General features: G+C 44.8%; 1 protein-coding gene across 6 annotated transcripts in view; it reads left to right on the top strand.

The window, feature by feature from the left end:
• The window catches only part of SNX29 (sorting nexin 29), a 768,639-nt gene that overhangs the window by 655,789 nt on the left and 85,011 nt on the right, over positions 1-27,839 (top strand). For 5 of the 6 annotated variants that reach the window (XM_049902690.1, XM_049902693.1, XM_049902691.1 and 2 more), the window contains one exon: positions 21,320-21,460. In XM_049902690.1, coding sequence (XP_049758647.1) covers positions 21,320-21,460 — 141 coding nt within the window. Of the gene's footprint in view, positions 1-21,319; positions 21,461-27,839 lie in introns of those variants that run through there. The other variant, XM_049902695.1, reaches the window with a different exon arrangement.

Raw genomic sequence — 27,839 nt, forward strand, 5'->3', positions numbered from 1 at the left:
TGTAAAGGTACTCCCAGAGTTTAATGTTTAAAGGTCTGTCTCTTCTATATAATTAATTTCATAAAATTATATTTTGCATGTAAAGACAAACAAAAACCCATTGCCGTCGAGTAGATTCCAAATCACAGCGACCTTACAGGACAGAGTAGAACTGCCCCATAGGGTTTCAAAGGAGAGGCTGGTGGATTTGAACTGCTGACCTTTTGGTTATTATATGTTATATAATTCTGGGCATATTATACATTTATATAGAGAAATTTCTGCTCCAGGTTGTATACCTAACCATGTTTACTGTACTTTATGGACAATTTAAAAGATTTCTGGGAGTAATTCTGACCGAGCTCACTTTTTGCCCTCTGGTTTCATTTTAGAACATAGAGTTCAAACTTACTCAAATAGACTCTATTATTGCAGGTTCATAATCCTTTCTTCAGAACTCTCGAGGTCAATGCCATTCAAGGTATATGAGGTCATTTTTCTTTCCTTTTTGCATTTGAGAAAGGAATGAGGCACTAAGTGAGGCCCGGGGCCAGCCCTGTAATCAGACACATTGGTATCTCTACTGCGAAATGTAGGAACGTTGACACCAAGGAGGACAAGTCAAGGTTATAGACACCCTCATTCCAGTTCAGTGAAGTTTGCTGCCCAATGCATTTACGCTAAACTTGCTGAAAGTCTTCGGGTTTCAGAGCTTTGTGGATTTTTGTAGTTGTGAATAAAGGCTTGTGGGTGGGGTATTGTTGTTAGCTGCTTTCAAATCAGGCCCCAACTCATAGCAACCCCATGCACGGTGGAAGGGATCACTGCCTGTTTTTGCACCATCCCCGTGACCGGTTGCAGGTTGGACCGTTGTGATCTGTAGGGTTTTCACTGGCTGATTTTCAGGAGTAGATCACCAGGCCCTTCATCCTAGTGCATCTTAGTCTGGAAGCTCCACTGAGACCCATTCAGCATCAAAGCAACATGCAAGCCTTCACTGACAGGTGCGTTGGCCAGGAATCAGAGCCGATCTCCCACACAGAAGGTGAGAATTCTACCACTAAACCACCAATGCCCTCAGCAGGGGATTAGACCATTATTAATGTTGTTAGTGTCACCCTCTGACACTCAAGGCAGTTGATCCTGAGCCCTAAGAGCAGGCCTCTCCCCTAGGGCAAGCGAGGCCATTTTTTGCCATGTGCATTGGCTTTGGGGAGCAGGTGCCAGATCTGTGGTTTGCACAGCTCCTTGCTGCAGAGAAATCTGGTCTGTTTGCTCCTGGCTCTGTGGGTTCAGACATAAACCTGAGCCAGGTCATCACAAAAGTCTTGAAGAAATATCAGCAGGAACCGGTGACAAATAGTCAGCATTGCTCAGCCAGTAAACCCCCACTGGTCTGCTGCAATGTCTGCTGGACTTCCTGGCTACCAAGGAAGCAGGCCTTCCCTGTATCCTCTGACTCTGTGCCTCTCATTGGCCACCATAGGGAGTAAGGGGGATTCTTAGAAGCAGGGATGTAGTGTCTTCAGGCAGCAGCAGAGTCTTGTTTGGACTCTTTTGGAGCCAGGAGCACCCAAGGTGTGCCTCCCACTTTACCTCATCAAGGCTGTGTTTCCCTGTCTCTAAAGTGGAGATGTAACCCCGTCCACGAGGCTGTACGAGGAATAAATGAGAGGGAGCACATGAAATGGCAGTGAGTACCAGCCTGCAGGGGGCACTGCAGCAGTGGGCGGCTCAGGAACTCTGGCTAGGAGACCTGGCCAGCAGGGGGTTCCTCACTGTGGTGGCTAAATGGGTCTCAGGGCTTTCTAGCACACCATGAAATGATTTGTAACAGTGTGTGTACCTGGTTGTGGTGGTATGTGTGCATATGTGCTAAATATGTGTGTGTATGTGTCTGTACGTCCCTGGTGTGGCATTGGTACATACCTGGGGTGTGTGTGTGTGTGTGTGTACCTGGTATGAGGGGTATGTGTGTGTACCTGGTGGTTTAGGGAGTGTGTGCGTGTACCTGGTGGTGGTGGTGTATGTATATGTCTATATATCTAGTGAGGTGTGTACGTGTGTACAGCTGGTGGGATGTGTTTGTATACCTGGTGTGAGGTGTGTATATATACCTGGTAGTGTGAGTGTGTGTGTTCATCCCTGGTGTGGGATGTGTGTGGGTAACTAACCTTTTTATGTATAGAGGATCCATAGGCTTCATGAGCTTTTCCAAGGGGTCTATGACCTAGAGAAAGTTTCCAAACCACCAATCTAGAGGGAGACATGCCAGGGTAGGTAAGAGTCACTGGGGAGCTCCCCCTAACTGTGAATTGCTGGAAGGCATGGAGCCTTTATTGCCCTATCTGCAGAAAACACTTTGTACATCTCAGCACCAGAGGAGTGTTTGAACAGAGTTGATTTGACATTCTATGTAGGCCTTCTTTACCTCTGTGTCACCCTCTTCAGTGGGCCGTAAGCTGAGATATCAGACAAAGGCCTCCTTTTCCCTTTTTTACCCCTTGCCAGGTAGCTATACAGTTGTGGAGATTCAAGTCATATTGTATGTCCATATAACATCAAATGAGAATTCAAATTGTAGAATTCCTAATAATAATACGATAGGCACCATGCATTGCGCCATTGGGCCCTCACAGCAACTCTGTGAGGTAGATCTAATCTCTCCCCATTATACAGATGATAATACTGAGGATCAGAAAGGTTCAGTAACTTGGCCAAGGTCACACAGCTGATAGGTGGTAGAGCCTAGGTTTCCCCAAGGTGGTGGGATCCCTTAGTCCATGCTTTAGCTTCTACCCTCTGGAGGAGACCTTCTCATTTTTGGAGGTCAGTAGGCACCTGCCTGTACTTTGCAGAGATGTGGAGGGCCTGAGCTCTTTTCTCTGGTGCTTGGGGGCAAGGTGATGTGGTGGGAGAGACACAGGTTTGAGGCTGGAAGAGATATATTCAAATCATGGCTGTGCCATCTACTAGCTTTGGGCCTTTGTGCAAGGCCCCTCCTCACGTGTCATTTACCTCACCCTAAAAAGATGTGATGAGACAAAATAGCACATGCTTGGATCCACTATGAGGCAGTTGTGGTTCATCGGTAGAATTCGTGCCTCCCATGCGGGAGACTTGGGCTCAGTTCCCAGCCAGTGCATCTCACGTACAGCCACCACCCTGTGGAGGCTTGCATGTTGCTGTGATGCTGAGTAGGTTTCAGCAGACCTTCTAGACTAAGACTAGGAAGAAAGACCTGGAAATCTTCTGAAAATCAGCCAATGAAAACTCTATGGATCACAGTGGTCTGATCTGCAACCAATCATGGGGATAGTGCAGGACCAGGCAGTTCCGTTATACATGGGAATCACCATGAGTCTGGGCCAACTTGGTGCAGCTAGCAACAACAGCCTCCACCATACTGCCTTGCACGTGTAAAAAAATGAAATGAAAAAACGTTCATCCAAGTCTCATCTTGGATATCAGGAGCTTTTTTGAAAATGTAATGGTGTCTTATGGACATGATTATGAGGCAGAAATGAATACATTGAGTAAATTAACGGTATTACGATGTTTATGATCTGCATGCTGGCACAGTTTGGTCATGTGGGAGATAAAAGAAGGCTCTTCATAATGGCTAATATATCTCTTTAAACGTCAATTAGAGAGACGTGCACAGAGCTGCTCATGTCACATCTGAGATGGTCTATTGTTCTGTTTGTTTTTCATTACTCTGAAATGATTACTGCAAAAATTCTTAAATTGGATGCTTTTCAAAGAGGAAGATTAAAGACCATAAGCACAGTCTTGCAGCTGTGTCAAAAAAGAACGTGCATCTGTGTTTCTATGGGGAAGCTTTGGTAGAGGATTTTCACAGCTTCACCTTGGGCTCTCAGAAGCACGTGAAGAACCTGCAGACCCTTCAGTGCATCTGCCATGCTTCTATGCTGAGCCTGGATGCAACTGAGTTGGCACCTTGTAGCATTTCTGCTCCAAGCTGGGCACCATTCCTATTGGCATTATTTAACTGTTGCTAGGTACCGTGGAGTTGATTTCAACTCATAGCGAGTCCATGTGACAGAGTAGAACTGCTTCATAGGGTTTTCTAGGCTATAATCTTTATGGGAGCTGATCACCATGTCCTTCTCCTGCAGAGCCGCTGGTGGATTCAAACCTCCGACCTTTTGGTTAGCAGTGGGCACTTTACCATTGCACCACCAGGGCTCCTTGTTATTTAACTAAAGCCTCCTAAATGCATTCCAATGGGGAATAGGTCTCCATAATGCCAAGATAAGGATGCTGAGGCATTCTGAAGCAACCCAAACCAAGGCCTGAATGAGTGCACAGGAGAAAGAAAAATCTAGTCTTCACATTTCCACAAAAATACTGTGTAGTCTTCCTTCAGTGACAGCCTATAATTAGCAGCCATTTGATGAAGGATGTACTTGGAAAGACCTATAAGTTATATAAGGCCTTGGTGACACAGTGAGTAAGAGCTACAGCTGCTATCCAACAGGTCAGCATTTCGAATCCACCAGCTGCTCCTTGGAAACCCTTATGGGGTAATATGGAGTCTACAGGTGATGCAAACGGTTAACATGCTTGGGTGTTAACTGAAATGTTGGGGGTTTGAGTCCACCCAGAGGCACCTGAGAAGAAAGGCCTGGTGATCTACTTCCCAAAAATCAGCCACTGAAAACCCCACAGAGCACAGTTCTGCTCTGACACACAGGGGAGTGCCAGGAGTTGGAACCAACTTGACGGCAACTGGTACTGGTTTATGTTTAGTACCCACTTTTTTTTAGAAGGTCATCACTAGTCCTGTTTCTGGAGGTGTCTCTCGGTGGGTTTGAACTGCCAACCTTTATGGTTAATAGTTGAGCACTTAGCTGTTTGTGCCACCCAGGGATGCTTGCTGCTAGAGTGAGGAGGGAAGTATTTGTAGTGTTACTCCAATTTGGGGCTGTAAGGTTGTCCCAGCTATAATCACCAGTCATTGCTAAGGGTACAAGAAGCTTTGAGTTGTTATGCGAATAAGTTAAAGGGCCAGTCAACTTGCTGCTTTGGGCATAAGGAGGTGGTATCCTTTGGGGTGCTTTTCGAGTTTACTACTACTACTCCGAGAACTGCCTCTCTTCCCACGTGCACACTGCACCAATACACGGGGGCAAACACTGTGGCCAGAACTAATTGGCCAGGGTGGGCACAGGACCCAGGGGAAAACTATCCAGATACAGGCCCAATCAGATTCTCTTTTAGTCTGAATTATTTTTATTGCAAGTGTCAAAAACTTCATCTTAAACCGGCTTAAACAAAACAGAATTTATTGGTTTATATAACTAAACAGTTCAGTTGTGGCTTGATCCAGAGGTTCAGTCATTAAAACCTCACCCGCACTCCCCCTTTTTGTCCCTCCTTCCCCTCCCTTCCTCTCTCCTTTCCTTTTTCTCACTCCCTTCCCCCCTCAGTTCTGCTTCCCTCTGTAACTGGCTTTTTTCTCTGGAAAATTCCCCTCCTGGTGGTAGTTGTCAGCAGCTCTGAGCTTACATCCTCCCAGGCCAAATATAAGTTGCTTCTGAGTCCTACAGCTCCTCAGTGGCCTGGCTTGGGTGAAATGCCCTCACCGTGGTGCATGTAGCGCCTTTGGTTGGCCAGACCCTGGTCTCATGCCCACCTCTAGGGTCAGAGCTAGAGTGGAATCCCCAGGAAGCACCAAGACTCAGGTTAGGGGGAGCATGTATCCCTAAAGGAGAATTGAGGCGTTGCTACAAGGAGGTGGATGCTAGACAGACACATAACCAGTATTCATTTCGGAGGCTCTGTCCTGGATGGAGCCTTAGAGATCAGGACAAGGAGAGATGGGGTCAGCCTGGATGTGTCTGGAGCTGGGCCTGAGGTGGTGTCCTGCCTGCACTATGAGCTTAAGAGGTAGAGAAGGTGGGCCTGCGGGGAGAGAGCCAAAGCAAGCGTCAGAGAATCAGAGTGTGGAAAATCGCAGCTAATTTCCTGCTTCTGAATGGCCTCCTGGTTCCTGGTCCAGCCCCGCAGAGACCCAGCAGCACTCTCAGCCCTTGGTTCTCTGTGATATCTTTGTGTCCTTCCAGAAACTTCCCCATTCTCCTGGAGCTGGTGCTACAGTGCTTTTCTTCCTGGCAGACAAAAAGGTCATTGAATAAGAAAAGAAGGGCCAAGGACACCACTAGGCCAGCTCGTGGGGCTTCTCTCCAGCAGAATCAAGGCACCCAGACGGAAGCACGGTGAGATGGAGCAAAGCCTGGTCTGGATCAAATTCTGTACATTGAGAGCAGCTACCAGTTCCTCAAAGCACAATTAGCAACAGCAGCGGGGAGAGGGTCATTCTTAATTCTATTAGAAAGTGACAGGCTAATGGCCATCCACGCTGAATGATTGCCCCCCCCGCCCCAGCCCATTTGTTGACACAGGAGCAGCTTGGCTGAATGATACCCCTTTCCTCAGTCTACAGCTTGGAGGCCACACGCAGCTGAACAGCTCACTGTGGCTGCAACTCTCCATTCAGAAGGGACCGCCCTAAAACCATTTGTGGGGGGACAGCCATTTCTTTGGTATTTTCAGGGTTGAGGGTACTGCTTTTTCTGATGCCAAATTCTTGTATAACTGTTTTATTATTACTATTATTATTTTAGTTTCCTGTACTCAAGAACATTTTGTTTGGAAAGATCTTGGTTTAATCAAGCAAAGTAGAAAACACGTGCTGTTACTTTGGCTTGAACTGCCCTCTTCCTGCCTCCCCTTTGTTTTCCCCCCTGGCCAGCTCCTACTTGTTCTTCAAGGCCTGGATCAGCATCGCTGCCTCCAGGAAGCCTTCCTTGATAGCCTCCACTTTGTACTCCATGCTGCCTTCTCTTTGTCTCCTATCCTACTGTGCTTCCCTCTGCCATAGCATTTCTTCCCCTAGACCATAGTTATTGTCTGTTTATGTGTCTGCCTCCCCCACTAACGGTGAACTCCTTTGGAGCAGGCACTAATAATACCAACTTTTATGAAATATTTACATGCCAAGCAAAGTGGTTGATCTTAAATACAATCATAGAAGGTAGGTGCTATAATTGTCCATATTCTGCAGAAAGAAATTGAAGCACATGGAGAAGGTTAGTAAATTACATATGGTCACAGGGTGGTATGGATTGAGTTGTGTCCCCCCAAAATATGTGTTATAAATCCTAACATCCATGCATGTGGCTATACTCCCATTTGCGAATGGGTTGTCTTTGTTATGTTAATGAGGCAGGATTAGTGTAGGGTGTGTGTTAAGTCAATTTTATTTGAGATATAAAAGAGGTTAAACAAACAAATGAGTGAGCAGAGACAGGGGAAGAGAGATGCTAAGCCACAGGGACCTTCCTCCAGAGCCGACAGAGAGAGAAAACCTTCCTCTAGAGCCAGCACCCTGAATTCAGACTTCCAGCCTCCTAAACTGTGAGGAAATGAATTTCTGTTTGTTAATTAAAGCCACCCACTTGTGGTATTTCTGTTGTAGCAGCACTAGATAACTAAGACACGTGGCTAATAAGGGCATGAAGTCAAGGTTTGAACCCAGGCAGCCCTAGTTCCTAGCCTGTGCTTATAATCATGGCTTCAAACTGTCAGTCCACCTCTGCCTATGTCCCTGCAGCCAGCACAGGTCCTGGCACACAGTAGATACTCAATAAATATTGCCTGAACTGAAATAGATGAGATACCGATGTGCGCAGCTCGGCTAACTTAGAAGGAGGTGGTCAGGTGCGGTTTTGCTTCTTTTATCACTGTGACGAGTCAGTGGTTTGTCCTCCCACTCATGTAGAGGTGTGCCATGGGGGAAGCAAGGTCATATCACGGCCCTTCGCTCCTTCTCTCTGAGGCAAAGTAAACTTATTCTGTTATTAAAACTTGTCTGCTACTCCAGCAGCTTTCTCAGAGGCTTTGGTTCTGCGAATGCCCAGTGAAAAGTAACCACCTGTCCATCACATCACTTCCGTTTGAAGCTGAAAAACAACATGGTGTGTTAGTTCTTCCAAGAGGGTTTCCCTTTGTGTTTCTTTAGAATAAAAAAATTCAGGGAGGTATGGATCCCTCCCTGGGTGGTACAAATAATTTGCACTCAATTGACTGAAAGATGGAAACCCTGGTGGCGTAGTGGTTAAGTGCTACGACTGCTAACCAAGAGGTCAGCAGTTGGAATCTACCAGGTGTTCCTTGGAAACTCTGTGGGGCAGTTCTACTCTGTCCTATAGCGTTGCCATGAGTCAGAATCGACTCGACGGCAGTGGGTTTGGTTTTTTGGTTAGCTGAAAGACTGACAGTTCAAACCTGCCCAGTGGCACCACAGAAGAAAGGCCTGCTTCTGAAAACCTTATAGCCTAGAAAACCATATGGAGCAGTTCACCTCTGTAACACCCTGGGTCGCCATGAGTTGGAATCAACTCCACAGCAATGGGTTAGGGTGATGAGTATCACTATCATCCTGAGCCCCAGCCCTGGCTTCCCACAGGGAGCCCAGCTTGCGTCCCTGAGCAGAGGCCTGCCTGGTCTCCAGTCCCCAGAGATCTTTCACGCCTTGGCCCTGCAGCCCAAATGGAGGTCTGCTTCCCTGGTCTGCTCTGCTTTCCTGCATTCGCTCTTAGAGGTTTCTTCTTTGTTCCTAAAGGGCAGAGATATTTCTATTGTTTGGGAATGTGGCCATGCATTTAAAAATATTTCAATATAAATTTTATTATTTTAACATTGACTCAATTGTATTTGGAGAGAAGGGGAGAGGGGGTTTGATGTACGTTGTCTTCACAGTGCCAACCAGAAGTCCCATTTACTTGGAAGATGTCATTTACTTTTTCTCTTACCAAAACTGGTGTTGAATAGAGAAAAGAAACTTGGGTAACTCAGAAAACCATAAAGAAAATGAAAATCCATCAACATTCAGAAATAACCACTGTTACCATTTCAATTTGTATCCTTCTGGTCTCATTTCCAGGGGTATCGTTAAACACACACACACACACGTTTGGAATCATGCTTATCAATATATCATACCAAAAAAAAACAAACCCAGTGCCGTCAAGTTGATTCCAACTCATAGCGACCCTATAGGACAGAGTAGAACTGCCCCATAGAATTTCCAAGGAGCGCCTGGTGGATTCAAACTGCTGACCCTTTGGTTAGCAGCCGTAGCGCTTAACCACTATGCCACCAGGGTTTCCCAATATATCATTTTTAGGTGTAAATCGTTTCAGGATAAACAGATGTCCAACTTTTGCTACCTGCTCTGGGAGTACTCGGCTGGTATTTATATCTGTAAGGAGAGAAGCAGAAAACTTTTCTCCTTTCCCAGTGAAGCAGAAAACTCGGCATGTAATTTCAGTGCTACCAGCGAGTACCCAGTTTTTAGCAAGTGAATGTCTATGTCGTGCACACAACTGAAGGGGTATAGTGTGTATGACGCACATACCCAGGCTGCAGCATGTGACTGCAGGATGAGGTCAGATTTCCTTTTAAACTCCCCAAATATGATGGTTGGAGCCTCCAGCAGCTTGATTGCCGGAAATTAGCATGTAACAGAACGGCTCCAGCTATTTCCGAGTTCCCCGGGAACTATCCCACATGCTCTCAGGAACCCGCCCTAGTGATTTTCTCTTTGCCCGAAGCTGCTGCTTATGCTGAAGATGACCCTAGTTAGAACCCTAGGCTTCTGGGCACAGCCGCCCAGCGGTAGTAGTTATCGCTCTGACTGGGGCGGGGCGGGGTGCGATGCTTTCTGGGCTTGCTGTCCAAACCCCAGTATGACAGCTGGGCCTAGTTCTTATATCCCTGCAGCACAACCAAGACCAGTAGCTGTCTGTCAGGGCTGTGGAAAGTAAACACGAATGGCACCCATGGTCCATACCCATAGCGTTAAAAAAAGTTTTCCTCTCTTAGAGGCTTACTACATTTATAAATCATCTAGACGTGATTAAAAGAACGCCTGTGTATGTATAAGTCACCATTGTTCACTGAGCAGGCATCTACATTCTCACAGGCCCCTGCCCCAGTCCATTAGAGCGGTGGTGACAGCCCTAGGCCCCCAGCAGCCCCTGCTGCGTGTGTGTAACATGCATCCATCGTATACAGGCACAGACACACGGTGCGATCCCTGCCTCGTGGACCCCATGGTCAGACCAACAGGAACTCCAGCAAACATCTGAGCACAGTGTCTGCATCTGCGCAGACCCATCCATCCATCCATTCATTCATTCATTTTATTTATCTCAGTGACTGTGTAGTGAGTGCCTCCTTTGTCCTGGGGCAGGGGATATAGCAGTGAACAAAGTCAGCGAGGCCTCTGCCCTCATGGAGCTTAAATTCTGGTGGAGACAGACAAACAATAAACAGGTGAAGAAGCAGACACCTGCTGTGTCAGATGTGCTGGGCGCTGGGGAACAGCAGTGACAGTTGAGCAGGAGCCTGAGGGAGTGAGCATTGCGGACATCCATCGAGGGCAAGAACATTCCAGGCAGAAGGAATAGCCGAGCAGAAAAGGCAGGGCCCTGTGGCTCCACCCCCTTTACTATCCCTTGGCATCTGAAACATGGCTCTGCCCACCTCCCCAACATCCTTTCATACCCTTCTTGTCCCCTCCTGCCCTGGCAGCCTCGACCTCTTTTCCAGAAAGTTCTCTCTTGTCCCATGCTCCCCCTGCCACTGGGTAGCCTTTCCAGAAAGTTGTCTCTTGTCTCATGCTCCTGCTGCAACAGGGTAGGGTAACCATTGAACATGGCCTGTCCTTTGCCCCAGAGTTGTGTTCCTTCCTGCAGCTGGCCCATTCTGACTCCTTCTTTTTACCCCAGATCAAACATAACTGCCCAGCTAGCCAAACCCCACCCAGGCCCAGCACAGCTAAAAAAAATCTGCCTCAGCGAACGTCTGCTTAGAGCTCTTATCTCAGTTCGAAATGGCGTGTTCATTGGTGTGATTATTTGTATAAGGTCTGCTATCTTCCCCACCAAACTGTGAGCTCCAGGAGCGCAGGGACGTGCTTCAATGATGTACTCAGGCCTGAGCTTGGTACAGAAGAGGCACTGGTGGTTACCCAGAGCAGGGAGCAACCAGTTCTGCTTGGGGGCAGAGGGCATGGGGGAAAGAAAAGATTGACTTAAACAAGGTCTCGAAGGAACAGTAGATACCTGAACCCAGTGTCCACTTCTTAAATCACTTCTGAAAACTAGAAAAGGTAAAATCTGGTGGAAAGATTGGTCCTTGGGCAGTGCTGGAAAAGCCGCTTTCAGAGGCGTTGAGCTTGGTGTCCAGTGTCTGGAGATGACAGAGCTTGGACTGGAGCATGGTGACCATAGTGTTCGCTCCAGGACCCTTCAACTGAGCACAGAGACAGCCACACCTGTGACTGCAGAACCACTGGTCCAGGTAGACAGAGGCTGGACTCGGTCTCTTCCATTCCTAGCCCACTCTTTCTCTGTCCTCCTTCTTTAAAAGGTGCGTGGGCTGGTGCTGGGAGTTCTTAATAAATGATGCATTTCCTTCCTCACTTGTCAGCCTCATTTGTATAACCCAGCAAACTGAGAACTCGTTTTTCTTTGGTTAAGTTATTCATCTCATTCTCAGCATTTGGCTGCAATAATATCACTCCATCAGCATGGTCATACAGTAATTCAGGCATTTTGTTCTAGCAATGAGGGCACTTATAGTTAATAACACATGAAGCCATTTCATTAAAAGGAGAGTTTTGTTCAGATGCATTAGCGCAGGCTGCGAACCAAAACACAAATCATTTCATTCCTTGGCCATTAAGGAAGCAAAATGAATTAGGAATCTAAAGCCACTTTTAAAAGAATTTTTGTTATCCAAATGTCATCTGACTGGCTTTGAGTTTAGCAGTCCTCATAAAGGGTATTAGCATTATAAAGAAAGTTTATAGTACTTGTTTTTCTCTGAGATTGTGACCATGGGACTTGGGCTTTTGGAGGTAGCATAAAGTAAACCTACAGTCCAGTCCTGGCTGTACTAATCTCTACCACTTGCTGTCCAGTCAGCCCTGACACATGAAGACCCCATGTGTGTCAGAGTAGAACTGTGCTCCATAGGGTTTTCAGTGGCTGTTTTTTTTTTTAAATAGACTGCCAGGCGTTTCTTCCAAGGCACCACTGGATAGACTTAAACTGCCAACTTTTTGGTTAGCAGCTGAGCAGTTAATCATTTGCACCACCCAAGGACTCCTTACTAACCACTGCCTGAATCACGTTGGACACATTCTTAAGTTGCTCCAAGTCTCCATTTCAAGGTTTATAAAATGGCAGGACTTCAGTCAAAACTGCACGTAAAACGTCTGGTATTCTGTCTGGCACACAGTTGTCGTTAGGTGCCATGGAGTCGGTTTACATGTTCTGTTTCATTTTCGACGACTTCCAGTTTCTCTGGATTCATACTACATGCATCCCACATTCCAATTATTAATGGATGTTTACAGCTGTTTCTTCTCATTTTGAGTTGTGCCACATCAGCAAATGAAGATCCTGAAAGCTTGACTCCATCCACATCATTAAGGTCGACTCTACTTTGAGGAGGCAGCTCTTCCCCCGTCATCTTTTAAGTGTCTTCCAGCCTGAGGGGCTCATCTTCCAGCACTATATCAGACAGTGTTCCGCTGCTATTCATAAGGTTTTCACTGGCTCGTTTATTCAGAAGTAGACCGCCAGGTCCTTCTTCCTAGTCTGTCTTAGTCTGGAAGCTCCGCTGAAACCTGTCTGCCACGGGTGACCCTACTGGTATTTAAAATACTGGTGGCATAGCTCCCAGCATCACAGCAACGTGTAAACCACCACAGTACGACAAATTGACAGACGCAGGGGGTGATACACAGTGATGCTACTAAATGGTACATCATCTTGTAAGTCCAGGAAAGTTATAGTTGATACTAGCTTTCACTGTTAAATATTACAACATGCATGAAAACATGTTTGGTTCCAAGGTGCGGGAGTTTGGATAATTAAAAAGTTTCATGGAGGCGGAAATGGAGAGAGATGCATTCTATCTATGCGGAGGAGAGCAGGGCAGCCCGATGTTTTGTTTCCAAACCTGCAGTGTGTAAAACCAAAAACCCACTGCCGTCGAGTCCATTCCAACTCATAGCAATGTATAAAGGAACATTTATTTCCGAGCTTGTCTGCGTTCATGTCAGCGGGCATCTCTGTAGGGTCTGATCTTCGCAGAGGTTTACAGCACCCATCAAGTATCTTCTCTGAGGCCCTCCTAAAATAGCACTCTTGTCCAGGAACCTTGGGGCTTGTGGGACAGAGATGTATAGATGCCTGGGCCAGCCTGCAGTCAGGGAGAGGTGTGCCGAGTACATTCTGAGTCAGAAACCTGGGTAATGCACCCCAAGTTTTGTTTAAGCACTTGAACCCACCCAAGAGGGCCATTTCCTGAGCTCTGCTGTTTCAGTTGATGGTGTTTTGGAAGCAGAGGGGATGCTTAACTGCCCAACCCACAGACGGTGCATTCTGTTTGTGTTTCCCCGCCTGCCTAGCATTTGACAATTAATTAGGCATGGTAATTACCTGCTTTAATTTCGTGATTGCACATCCTATAATTACCCCTAATTCTGTAATAGGGAAGTTCATGTACACAAAGGCAGGCGACGGCAAAGGTAATGGGGTTGCGATATGAACAGCTGCCATTGCTTACTGCCTGCCAGCCGTGGGGCGAGGCGCAGCATCTTACCACCACCTGAGGTTGATGTTAGCCCCATTTTACAGATTAAAAAGCTGAGTCATGAGTTGGGGTATTATCTCCAGGGCCACAACTAGAAAGGGAAAGAGCTGGGATATGAACCAGGCTCTCTCCCTGCATAGCCCAGGCCCTTTCACTCTGCCTCAAGAGGGCCTAAGAGCCTACATGCCTTTGACTAAACAAGCCTGTGCCTGTGCTAGGCCCAGCCTTAAACCAGATCTGGGGCTTGACTTCATTCTCCCTAAAACAGGCCTTACCCCCAAGGTCATGAAATATTCTCCTATGTTTTCTTCTAGAAGCTCTGTTATTTTTCCTTTCACATTTAGGTCTCTAATCCCAAAAGGAAGGAGTGCCAAAACCAGGCACATGAGTGGCCGTAGCTGCCTTATCCGTAATAGCCAAAATGGGAAGCAACCCAAATGTTTGTCCCAGCAGAACAGATAAATAAATTGTAGCACAGTCACAGAATGGAGTACTACACAGCAATGAAAAAGAACAAACAAGTGCTATATACAGCAATGTGGGGCATGTCACAAACAAAACATTGAGCGAAAGAGTCCAGGCATGAAGGAGCACACACTGTATGATTCCATTTATGTGAAGTTCCAAAACAGGTGAAATTATATGAGAATGGAGCTCAGCATGATGGTTCCCTTTAGGGGGAGGGCAAGTATTGGCTGGGAAGGGGCGGGGGAGCGGGGAGCCTTCTGGCTGATAGGAATTATAGTGGATTGAATTGTGTCCCCCCAAAGTATGTGTCAACTTGGTTAGGCCATGATTCCCAGTATTGTGTAGTTGTCCTCCATTTTGTGATTGTAGTTTTGTGTTAAAGAGGATTAGGGTGGGATGGTAACACCTTTACTAAGGTCACATCCCTGATACAATGTAAAGGAGGTTTCCCTGGAGTGTAGCCTGTACCACCTTTTACCTTACAAGAGATGAAAGGGAAGCAAGCAGAGAGTCGGGGGATCTCATACCACCAGGAAAGAAACACCAGGAGCAGAGCCCATCCTTTGGACTCGGGGTTCCTGTTTGGAGAAGCTCCTAGTCCAGGGGAAGATTGACAAGAAGTACCTTCCTCCAGAGCCCACAAAGAGAAAGCCTTCCCCTGGAGCCGATGCCCTGAATTTGGACTTTTTTAGCCTACTGGACTGTGAGAAAATGAATTTCTCTTGTGGTATTTCTGTTATAGCAGCACTAGATGACTGAGACAGAAATGTTCCAGCAGCTGTTCTTTTTTCGTTGATGAAAATGTAAAACATACACCAATTCAACGGTTTCTACATGTGCAATTCAGTGACACTGATTATATGCTTCACGTTGTGCAGCCATTCTCACCCTCCTTTTCTGAGTTGTCCCTTCAACCATTAACATAAAATCACTGCCACTTAAGATGCCTGTCTAATCTTTTGAGTTGCTCTTGTCCGTTTGACCCCATATAGATAAATCTTAGAAGAGCATAATGCTCAAGGCAGACATTTTTTACTTGTTAAGCTAAACTATCTTTTGGTTTTAAGAAGACTTGAGGGGATACTTTTGGTTTAAGGTCTAAAGATGATCTCAGGGCAGTAGTTTCAGGGGTTCATCCAGCCTTCACCAGCAGCTGTTTTGTTTCTGTTTTTGTTTTTTAACTGTGCTTTAGGTGAAAGTTTACAGCTCAAGTTAATTTCTCATACAAAAGCCTGTATGCACATTGTTATGTGACCCTAGTTGCTCTCTCCATAATGTGACAGCACATTCCTCCTTTCTGCCCTGGATTTCCTCTGTCCCTTCAGCCAGCTCCTGTCCCTTTCTGCCTTCTCGTCTCGCCTCCAGACAGGAGTTGGCCATTTAGTCTGGTGTATCTACTTGAACTAAAAGCATACTCTTCACGAGTATTATTTTATATCTTACAGTCCAGTCTAATCTTTGGCTGAAGAGTTGGCATGGGAATGGTTTTAGTCCTGAGGTAACAGAGAGTCTGGGGCCATGTCCTCTGGGGTGCCTCTAGTCTCAGTGAGACCATTAAATCTGGTCTTTTTACGTGAATTTGAGTTCTGTACCCCACTTTTCTCCTGCTCCGTCAGGGACTCTCTGTTTTTGTTCCCTGTCAGGGAGGTCATTGGTGGTAGCTGGGCACCATCTAGTTCTTCTGGCCTCAGGCTGATGGAGTGTCTGATTTTTATGGCCCATTCTGTCTCTTGGGCAATATTTTCCTTATCTTTGGTGTTCCTCAGTCTCCTTTGCTCCAGCTGGGTTGGGACCAATTGATGCATCTGAGATGGCCACCAGCAGATGCTCTTAATCTTTAGAATGAAGGCATTCCTCTGAGGACTTCTCTATACAGGAATTTGTTCTGGATTCTATTCATTAATGAACTGAGTATATGCCTTTCCACCACGTAACCTTCCCTTACCCCCAGAGTGTTAAAAGCATCCCAAAGCCCAAACCTGTTGTCATTGAGTTGATTCCAACTCATAGTTACCCTAGGACAGAATAAAACTGCTCCATAGGGTTTTCAAGGCTGTAAATCTTTCCAGAAGCAGACGGCCACATCTTTCTCCCATGGAGTAGCTGGTGGGTTTGAACCCCTGACCTTTCAGTTAGCAGTCGAACACTTAACTACCGTGCCACCAGGGGTCCTTGTTAAAGGCATTTCTGGAGTAATTTTTCCCAGTGAAAGAAAGTCTCAAGATTTGAACTTCCTCTTTTAAAACATAGAGAAGAGAGGATTTGCTTGGATTCCTGGTTACAGATTTTTTTTTTTTTTTTTTTTGCTGTGTCAAGGAGATTGGACTTGAAGTGGCTTTTTATTGCTTGTTTTAAAAGGGAACTTGGTTCTATCCAAAGAGGTCAACGCTTTTCATCCCTCTGAGGAATTATGATGTTTATGGCACGAACAGAAGGAATTGAGGTCTGTCAAACTTAATTTGAAGGGTGAGGCCTTTAAAGTAAAAACAAACAAACAAAAAACTAACAGTTTTGGGCATAAATGCTTTCTTCAGTAAAATAATTCCACAATTTGGTTAAGTGTAATTCAAGGACAACTTAATTTGCGGAAAACGTTTCCCAGTTTTGGGTGCACACAGCATGGTTGTTGAGGATGGACTGATAGATGGTCCTGAAGATTTTAATGGCATTTGATTTCCAAAGGGAGAGGTGTAAATGAGAAGGCGCGGTTGGAGCGTCTGGTACCACGGAGATAATTCTGAGGACCTGTGATCTGCCTAGGAAGGGGGCACTTGGGCCTCCAAGGGAATTGAGCTGGAGTCCCTCACCCTGCAGCTGCTGCCCTCAGCTGCCAGTAGTGCTGGCCTGGTATTCCTGGGGTCCTCGGGCACCTTGGTTACTGCAGTGATAGAAAGAGCAGAGCCTTAGAAGTCAGGCAGATCTCATTTCAAATCCTTTATTTCAGTACCCGGAAAGGAGTCCTGATGATGCAGTGGTTAAGCTCTCAGCTGCTAACTGAAAGGTCAGCAGTTCAAACCCACCATCAGCTTTGTGGAAGAAAGATAGGGCAATCTACTTTCCTAAAGATTATAGCCTTGGAAACCATATGGGGCAGCTATACTCTGTCCTTTAGGGCCACAGTATGTCAGAATTGACTCAGCGGCAGTGTGTTTGGTTTTTTGGCTTATGGGAAAACAAGTCTGGGTCTGGAGTTCCTACCAGAGGTCCGGGCTGAAGATACAAATTTGGAGCCATCGACATGAAAACACAACTTTGGTCACCTGGGAGTAGATGTGTGTGTAGTGAAGAAGGGGACCATGGGTGAAACCCTGTCCTAAGGTTATGGGCAGAAGAGGAAGTGCCCAGGTAGAAGGCCAAGAAGGAGCAATCAGATAAGTAGAAGGAAAAGCCAGGAGGGGCTGTCAACCCACTTCTTATTTATATTACTCCTGGGTTCTGCTGGATGCCAAAGGCACATGGAGAGGACAAGATTGTCCTTGCTCTCAGGGAGCTTCCATCTAGCAAGACTGAAATCCACTGAGCTTGAGTACATGTGTGTCTAAACTTTTCCTGTGGCTGAAAATGACTTCTGTCAGGAATAATAAAATGCATTATTTGTCCATCAGTACTTAGAACCATGATGCCTTCTATTGAGGAGGGAGCCATGCTTTCACGGAGTGAAATAATTGACTCTTAAATGTGTTTTATGAAAAAATGTAGACTCAGAATTTATAACTTCCATTAAAGATGGCTATTTTTATAGGTATGTTATAGAGGTTTTTAAAACATGTGTTGACATTCACAGATTGCAAATTACAGCAGCCATTTATCATTGGAGACTTCACTCATGGAGCAAGCTGTTCTTAACTCCTATAATTCTTTTAAGCACAGGGATCTGTCCCCCACTTCTTTGTTTTCCCTTGCGACATCATTGCTATGTGGCCCTGGGAGATACAGGGCCTGTAAAAACCTACTGAGACAGCCCTCACATCTTGCACCCCAAGAGCATTCTCCTGAGAGTCACAGCTTGATTAAAACAAAGATGTTTTATGCCCCATGAGTGCTTGTCCCATCTGGATGTGACCATCCTCAGTTGATCTGATAATTTAGAGGCCAAGATCTCACCCTTGGCCCTCTTACTTCTTCCCCTAATGGAATTCCACTTCCACATATGATCTGCCTGATCCCAGGCATAACTGCGTTGTTATACGTATGAATATTCCCCATACCGGGATCTGGTACTGTTACCAGGGCCCCAGAGGATCAGGGCAGCCCACCGAGGGGCCATTGATACTTGGAAAGCACTGACCCTCTCTATGCTGGCTCTCAGAAATGTCAGTGGAAAAATAACCGTAACAAGGACCTCCTGCATATCTAGATCGGGGGTTGGCAATTTTTTTTTTTTTTTTTAGTAGAGGACCAGACAGTAAATATTTAAGGCTTTGTGAGCCGTATGGTCTCCGTCACAACTACTTAACTCTGCTGTTGCAGTATGAAAGGAGCATAGTGTGAAAGCAGGCAGTAGGTGAACAGAGGAATGTGACCATAGTTTGCCTACCCCATCTACTAATCTAGATGATTAGTATTGTTTGTAATGATCAGTTAAGCAATTAATCTTGCCACTCTGCAGAGGGTGTTTGGACTTGTGTAAGAATACACTACAGGCAGCTACGTTCCATTCAGGATGTATTGGTTCAAAATTGCATTCAGCTGCTGGCACCAAAACCCACCAAACATTAGCTTGAACAACTTAGAGGTGAATTTTTCTCTTTTGTTAAAAAAGTCTGGAGTAGATAGTCCAGTATCTGGTATGGGGCCTCCAAAATGTCATCGGAGACCCAGAGTCCTTCTGTATTTCTATTTCCATTCTTAGCAGTCACCTTACAATCACAGGATGGCTGCTGGAGCTCCAGTCATCACATCTGTGTTTGAGAAAGAAAGAAAAAGGAAGGGAGAAGGGCAAAAAGGTACCTGCTGGCTGCGTCAGATCTCTCTAAAGAGCTTTCTTAGAAGCCTCAAACAGCAATTTTTGCTTATATTTCATTGGCCTCTCTTCTGTGCAAGGGAGACAGAAAAATGTAGGATTTTGTTTTTGTTTTGGTAATGTTTGGCAATGTTTTGAGAACATTGCCATCCCCAGTGATACTGGGCGGGCGGGGGGATGGATCCTGGGTAGGTAACTAGCTCTTGCCATAACTGAGGAGGACTCCAAGTATGCCCTAAGTGTGCTGCAAAGAAGTCCCCAGAGCTCTGCTGGGCTTATTTGCCAGGGATTCCTCATGTCCCACTCAGACTGTAGAGACCAGGAAAGCATGAAGCCCCCATTGACCATACATAACTAACCAGATGCATTTGTTCTAGAAGATACCATGTACCTTTTTATGAGGTCTAAGATTACATAAGCTTTCTCAGTGGCCCTCCCACATTATTCATTTAGCTTGAATTTACTAAAAGCAATAAGTCTGTTGTACAGGCCACAGCTGTGCCATAACCCCCCCCCCCCCCCGCCCCATCTTATACTTGTTGTAGGATCTAATGTTGATCTCTTTGGATTTCATCATGTTGGTTTAGATTCGTCTCTCTGGCCAGTGGAGTTCATGTGTTATGTGTCATTCAGTATATTCACTGTCTTTCTCAGCTTGGGGGCTTCTATAAACTTGATGGACCTTCTCTTTCTCCATCTAATTCCACTGGAAACTTTCTACGGTAAAAGTCTTCCTTATATCATTGACAAGGATGTTGTGAGACTCTGGCGTTATTACCAAAGTTCAAATATATAATGTCTGTGTTCGGGATGCCAGCTGGTTTTCGTGGGTGAGCCTGTCTCACCAGCAATATGTTACTGGTTTTATATGTAGACAAAAATATAAAAAAGGCAGCTCTGAGGTTGGTTAGGCTTTGATCTCTGCTGATTACCAGGAAAAGGAACATACAGCACATTGTTGCTATACCTTGACTGTTGGGGTCACTCTTTCATGTGTGCATTTGTCCAGCCAGTAACCACAGTCCTTTCTCCATGCCAGGCACTGGGCATCCAGCGGTGCCAAGCTCCCTGCTCTCATGGAATTGATTTTCATGGGTGGGGCATTGCCAACATCCTGTCCCTTGGTAATGAGTGTTTTTTTTTTCCGTTAAATTTTTTTTAAACATTTTTATTGCGCTTTAAGTGAAAGTTTACAAATCAAGTCAGACTCTCATAAAAAATTTATATACACCTTGCTGTATTCTCCTAAATGCTCTCCCCCTAATGAGACAGCCCGCTCCTTCCCTCCACTCTGTCTTTTCGTGTTCATTCCGCCAGCTACTAACCCCCTCTGCCCTCTCACGTCCCCTCCAGATAGGAGATGCCAACATAATCTCAAGTGTCTACTTGATCCAAGAAGCTCATTCTTCACCAGCATTTCTAGCTTTTCAAGGAAGCACCAAATCAATTTCCAAAGTAGTTGTACCATTTTACATTCCCACCAGCAGTGTATAAGTGTTCCAGTCTCTCCACAGCCTCTCCAACGTTTATTATTTTGTGTTTTTTGGATTAATGCCAGCCTTGTTGGAGGGAGATGGAATCTCATTGTAGTTTCAATTTGCATTTCTCGAATAGCTAATGACCGTGAGCGTTTCCTCATGTATCAGTTAGCTACCTGAATGTCTTCTTTAGTGAAGTGCCTGTTCATATATTTATATTTTGCCCAGTTTTTAGTTGGGTTATTTGTTTTTTTGTAGTTGAGTTTTTCCAGTATCATGTAGATTTTAGAGATCAGGCGCTGATCAGAAATGTCATAGCTAAAAACTTTTTCCCATTTTGTAGGTAGTCTTTTTACTCTTTTGGTGAAGTCTTTGGGTGAGCATAAAAAAAAAAAAAGGTGTTTGATTTTTAGGAGCTCACAGTATCTAGTTTTTCTTCTTCCATTAAATTTTTTAAAAATAATGTTTTATTGTGTTTTCAGTGAAGGTAATTTCTACATAAGTTGTTCAGAGATATTGGTTTTATTCACAATGCAGGAACATTCTCATTTCTGTTTTGGTTGCCCCATTTCTATTAATCTAGTCTCCCTGTCCACTTAAACATTCTCATCTTTAAGTAATTATTGACTGTTTGGCCTCATATAGGTGATTTTTTAAAGAAGCACCATACTTACAGGTGTGCAATGAGAGTTTTAAGAGAAATTCATGTTCTCTCTCTTTGCTTTCTTGGCAGGTTTACATCCGGATAAAGGATGACGAATGGAATGTCTATCGGCGCTATACGGAGTTCAGAAGTTTGCACCACAAGCTACAGAACAAATACCCTCAAGTGAGGGCCTACAACTTCCCACCCAAAAAGGCCATTGGAAACAAGGTACCACACACAGAAGGAAGCCAGGCACCCCACTTGTTTGTGCCAACAATTGGGGCATGTTGTATCTTCTTTTTTAGTTTATTATCCTAAAGGAAATGTGAAAAGTTAGCTAGTCTAAGAAACAATAGAAAAAAGAAAATTGTCACTCATAATTCCACTGCCTCAAGACAATTGTATTATGCTTTGTCATTTCTCTAGCACAGGAGTTGGCAAACATTTTCTATAAAGGACCAGAGAGTATATGTTTTAGGCTGTGGAGGCCATACTGTTTGTGCAGAAACTGCTCCTCCCTGTCATGGTGAAATGAATGAATGGGCCTGTGTTCCAGTAAGACTTTACTTACAAGAAGAGGTGGTAGCTGGATTTGGCCTATTGGCTGTAATTTGGAAAACCCTCTTCTGGACCTAATGTTTTGGGGGTTTTTTTCCCTCCTAATTTTCATCCACAGTTGTCATGATATTTGTTTGGTCTTATGAATGTGGCATTATTTCCCAAGATAGAGCTTTCTCAGAAGAATTTCTTTATCTGATTAGAGGGTTACTCCCCTTGTGAAAGTTAATAATTTGTAATGACATAGTTTGTTTCTGTGTTGTCTTAGTTATCTAGTGCTGCTGTAACAGAAATACCACAAGTGAATGGCCTTAATTAACAAATAGATATTTATTTTCTCACAGTTTAGGAGGCTAGAAGTCCAAATTCAGGGTGCCAGTTCCAGGGGAAGGCTTTCTCTGTCACCTCTGGAAGAAGGTCTTTGTTTCTCCTGAGCTTCTACTCCTGGGCGATCTTCATGTGACTTGGTATCTCTCTTCCCCCATCTCTGCTTCTCTCTTGCTTGTTTAATCTCTTTTAGATCTTGAGAGATTGACTCAAGACATACCCTACACTAATCCTGCCTCATGAATATAGGAAAGACAGCCCATTTCCAATTGGGATTATAACCACCGGCGTAGGGGTTAGGGTTTTCAACACATTTTGGGGGGACACAATTCAATCCATAACATTCCACTCTTTGGCCCCCCAAGTTCATGTCCTTGCCACATCACATCATCCCAAAAATCTGAACTCCAAGTCCAAAATCTCATCTTCTGAATTATCTTAGTCAAACATGGGTGAGACTTGCCAGGTATTCCTTCCTGGGGCAAAATTCCTCTTCATCTGTGAATCTGTGAAATCTAGAATGAGTTATCTGCTTCCAAAGTACAATGGTGGAACAGGCACAAGGGATATTTCCATTACTAATGGGAGAAATTGGAGGGAAAGAAGGGATAATAGGCACTAAGTAAGTCTAAAACCCAGCCGAACAAATTACATTAGGTCTCAAGGCTTGAATTTAATCCTCTCTTCTCTGAGACCATGTAGGCAGTGGCCCTTCCCTCTAGACTGTGAGTATTAGTCATGCTCCCCGGATTCTGGGTGGAGGCCCCTCACCCCTGAGCTTTCGGCTTCACCTTCCAGGCCCACTGGGAAGGCAACTCTGCTCCCTTGGCTTTGGGGAGGCCCATTTTCCTAGTCCATCTGAGTGGTGTCCCCGCCCCCTTGTCCTGGCAAGCCCTGTTCTTCTGCCCCTTGGGCATGGCAGTCCTGACCCCTCAGCTTTGGGCAGCAGCCCAATCCCCCTGGCACTTGTAAATTGCAGCCTCACACTTCAAAACCAAGGTGGTGAAGATCTGACTTTTTGAGGCCTAGGAGGTTGTGCCTCCTCATTTTGAAACCAAGGCAGCCCTGCTTCCCGTGTACTCTTTCCAACAGTTCTGCTAATCTCGAAGCTGCTCCAGGGATAGTCCTTTCCTTTTCTCAAAGGACTACCGATGTAGCTCCGTTGGCCTATTTTCTGCCTGCAGAATTCCAAGAAGTAGACTCCTTTCTTTCCTTTTGTTCTTTCTCTGTCCACTCTAGTCTAAGTTAATGGGTTTTCTGCTGTGGTAGTTGGTTAGATCATTCAGTCATAGGCCTAATCTCTTTAACAGAAGATTGTGTAGCCACTTCCTTGGTGAACATCCTAGGACACATATCCTTAGCTTGTACAACAGAATTTTCCAAATCTTTAAGTTCTGTTTTTATTTTGCACAGTTCATTTTTAAGTCCATCTCTTCCCTCTTGCATTTTACTGTAAATGGCAAGGAGAAACCATGCAGCTCTGTTAAGATCTTGTTTAGAAATCTCATCAGTTGGATAGCCAAGTTCATCACTTACAAGTTCCACCTTATCAGACATTTGAACATAATTCAGACAAGTTCTTTGCCACTGCATAAAAAGCATCCCCTTTCCTCTGTTGTCCAGTCACATGTGCATCATTTTCTTTTAATGTCTCACCAGAAGCACATTTAGCATCTGCATGTCTGTCAACATTCTGTTGCTGGCATCACATGTATTCTCTAAGACGATAGAGACTTTCTTCATGGCTCTCCTCACTTCCTTCTAAGCCCTCACCAGAATTGCCTTTGATGTCCATAATTCTAACAATAGTCTCTTCAAGGCAATCTAGGCTTCTACTATTAGATACCTTAAACCTCCTCTAGCCTTTACCCATTATCCAATTCCAAAACCACTTGCACACTGTAGGTGTTCGTTAGAGCAGCACCCCACTCTTCCTGTACCAAATCCTGTCTTAGTTCTCTAGTGCTACTATAATAGAACTACCACAAGGGGGTGGCTTTAACAAACAAATTTACTTTCTTACAGTTTAGGAGGCTGGAGTCCAAATGCAGGGTGTTGGATCTAGAGGAAAGCTTTCTCTTTCTGTCAGCGTTGGAGGAAGGTCCTTGTCTCTTCTGAGTTTCTGCTCCTGGGCAGTCTTCATGTGGCTTGGCATCTCTCTTGCTTGTTTAATCTCTTTTCTGTCTCAGAAGAGATTGACTCAAGACACACCCCACAGCTACTTCTGCCTCATTAACATAACGAAGACAATCCATTCACAAATGGTATTATAATGACAGGCATGGGGTTAGGATTTAGGACACATATTTTGAGAGGACACAGTTCAATCCTTAACATGTGCATTCATCCAGATATCCTTGAGAAAGCAGGTGCCAGCCCTCTGCCTGCTTGCTGGTTGATAGTATTCATTCATTCAGTAGGCATTTATTTTATTGAGCGCTTATTGTGTATCATTGTGCAAAGGGCTGAAGGAGACAGGCCTGAGCCTGGTCCCAGTGAGGATCCTGCGAGATTACTTGCTTCAGCCAGTTGACATCATTTTGTCCTCTGTCCCACTTGGTTAGAGCAGCAAGTACCCATCTTGCCTGCACATTGTAATCACCTGGGGAGATTTAAAATGCTGAGGCCTGGGCCTCTAGAGGTTCTGATTATACCTACTCCTCACTTATTAACTATCTTGTTATCTGACATTTCACATTTACAACAATAGTAAAAAATCTGTCCAACTATTTTGCACATTAAGGACATATGTCTGACAGTAACAAATGCTGAGGTGCGAGGTGAGAGTAATGCTGGCTTTGAAAGTTTATGTTATATGTCAACTTGGCTGGGCCATGATTCTCAGTGGTTTAGCAGTTATATAATAATGTAGCTTGGCAGTTAGGTAATGATGTAATTTGGCGGTTATGTAATGATGTAGTCATCTTTCATTTTGTGATCTGATGTGGTCATTCTCCATTTTTGCATAATGCCAATTTTTGCACAGTGACCTGGTCTTTGGAACCTAGCCATGTCAATAAGTGAGGAGTGGGTGTAATTGATCTGGACCTTGGTCTGGGTATTGAGGGCTTTAAGAGCTCCCTGGGTGATTCCAGTGTGCAGCCAAGGTGGAGAACCACTGGCTTAAAGTCAACTAGGAAATGAGATACTTCAGCAATTTCAGTATATAAAGTAATGTGGCAGGGACAGTTCGGTTAGATGAGGTCAGGTCATGACCCTTCTCAGGCCATGTGCAAAATTGGGGATTGTATTAAAAGGGATTCCGCTACTGCAGTGATTCTCAAAGTGAGGTCCATGAAGCAGCAGCATCAGCATCACCTGGGAGCTTGTTAGAAATACACATTCCTCATCCCCTGCTCCGCCGGACCTACTGAATCGGAAACGGGGGCCAGGTCCCCAGCAGTCCTCAGGGTGATGCTGATGCCCTGGGAATTGGGAGAACTGTGCTCTATCGCATTGAGAAAGCAATGTGGCAGATTCGACTGGGTTGAATTTCCAAGTTTCTGTCCTGCAGAGACCCTTCAGTAGGATATCCTTAAATCATTATCTTGTGAAACCAGAGCAAGAGTTCCCATAACCCCCTCCCAACATTTGGGAATTCCAAAGGGAAAACTACTGCTACTGACTGTTATGTTGACTTGTTCATAGTTTTCTGTGTTGAAACCAGATTAGAAATCTGATCACGTCAAGGTCTGCTGGACTTTAATTTAAACTGTTATAAAGCAGGTTTATCACAAAAAACAGGCCTGGAATAAATCTGTCATTCACTTTTCTATTGAAGAAAAATGGAGATGAACTCATAAAAATGGCAAACTTAGAAATGCTGTGCTTGTTCATAGTGAGGAGTAAAATAATCCTCTAGAAAAGAGACAGAAAATTACATACTGCTTTAACCTAATGACTTCCAGGTCTATACAAATCTTGGGATCCACCCAGAATGTCTTAAAATGTCATTAAAAAAAAATTCTGCTTATCCAACATGCAAGTAGTCCCTGACTTAGGAAGGAGTTCCATCCCAACGATTCCGTGGTAAGTCGGTTCTGATGTAAATTGAATACCTCTTTTCTTTCTAGTTTTCATTATTACTGCCTTTTATCATCAGTATCTATAAATTTAGTGGCTTAAAACAACACAAATTTATTCTCTTACAACTCTGGAGATGAGAGGTCCTAAATCAATCTCATTGGGCTAAAATCAAGGTGCAGGCAAGGCGGATTCCCTCTGGAAGCTCTAGAAGAGAGTCCATTTCCTTGCCTTTTCCAGCTTCTAGAGGCTGCCCGCATTCCTTGGTGCATGGCTCTCTTCTTTCTGTTTTCAAAGCCGATAAGCCCACCATTCCAACTTCTGCTTCCATTGTCACATCTCCTTCCCTGACTCTGGCCCTTATCTCTTCCCTCTTACAAGGACACTTGTGATTATATTGAGCCCACCTGGAGAATCTAGGGCAGTGTCTCTATCTAAGTATCCTTAATTTAATCGAATCTGCAAAGTCTCTTTTGCCATGTAAGGTGACATTCACAGATCCTTGGAATTAGGATACGGACATCTTTTATGGGACATTATTTGACCTACCACACCCTGTTTGCAAATAAACAAGTTTCAGAATTAACAGGGGCCATCTTGGTGGGTCTGGCCCAGTGATGAACGGCTGTTACGGGCATAGGCTGCCAGATTTACCGTGCTGCTCCGAGGAGTCTGGGTAAATTCGACAGTCTTCCCCTGTCACTCTGGAATCTGACAGCTCCTGAGCAGTCTTGGGGCCATGGCCCCTTTTCCAGCCTGTTCTGCCCTTTAACTTTTAATTGCCTTGTAGGGCAGTGATTGTACTTTGATTCCCTCCTTTCCCCTCACATTTGGCGGACTAAGACATACCTGCTTCCCTTGAATACACTTTGGCCCCTGCCCAGGACACATCTGAGGGATCCTTCTGGTTTTCAAGGCAGATTGAGTCAGAATGCAAGACCCTCAACACCCAGCAGAGGCTAATGATGGATGCTGTTAAGAGGCTGAGACTGCACTGGGCCTAATGGCAGAGACTACCCATTTGCTACCCCAAGGGCAAAATTTCTAGAGAGCTTTGATTGTAAATTGGCCCAGAAAAATCAACCACCTCAGAATCTTTTCTTTGATTGGGTCACCTCAATAGTGACTCATTCATTCACTTGGACCATTAAGAATACGAGCTACAAACATGACATCTTTGGCTTGATTGAATAACGTATACCTTGCTGCTCTTAGCCCTGGACCCATTAAATGATTCACCCCCAAACCCACAGATCAGGGTGTTATTCAAAATATATTAAACAAACGTAGGCTTACTGTGTTCGGTAGAGAAGTATATGTCTAGGCTGAATTTCTAGAGTCCCTGGGTGGTACAAACGGTTAATGTGCTTGGTTGCTAACCGAAAGGTTGGAGGTTTGAGTCCAACCAGAGGCACCTCAGAAGAAAGGCTTGGTAATCTACCTTTGAAAAATCAGCATTGAAAACCATATGGAGCACAGTTCTACACTGACACACATGGGTTACCATGAGCCAGAATTGACTTGATGGCAACTGATTAGTCTGAATTTCTAGATATTTCCCAACACTGCCATTATTGATTGTCAGGTTTAGAATTAAAACATTTCATCTCCAGTTTGAGCTATTTTTTTTTTTTTTTTTTTTTAGGCCTCATTGATATGATTATCACATAGGATACTCTGTGGACCTAGAATTTTTCTT

This window comes from Elephas maximus, chromosome 12 (genome assembly GCF_024166365.1).
Source record: "Elephas maximus indicus isolate mEleMax1 chromosome 12, mEleMax1 primary haplotype, whole genome shotgun sequence".
Classification (NCBI taxonomy): domain Eukaryota; kingdom Metazoa; phylum Chordata; class Mammalia; order Proboscidea; family Elephantidae; genus Elephas; species Elephas maximus.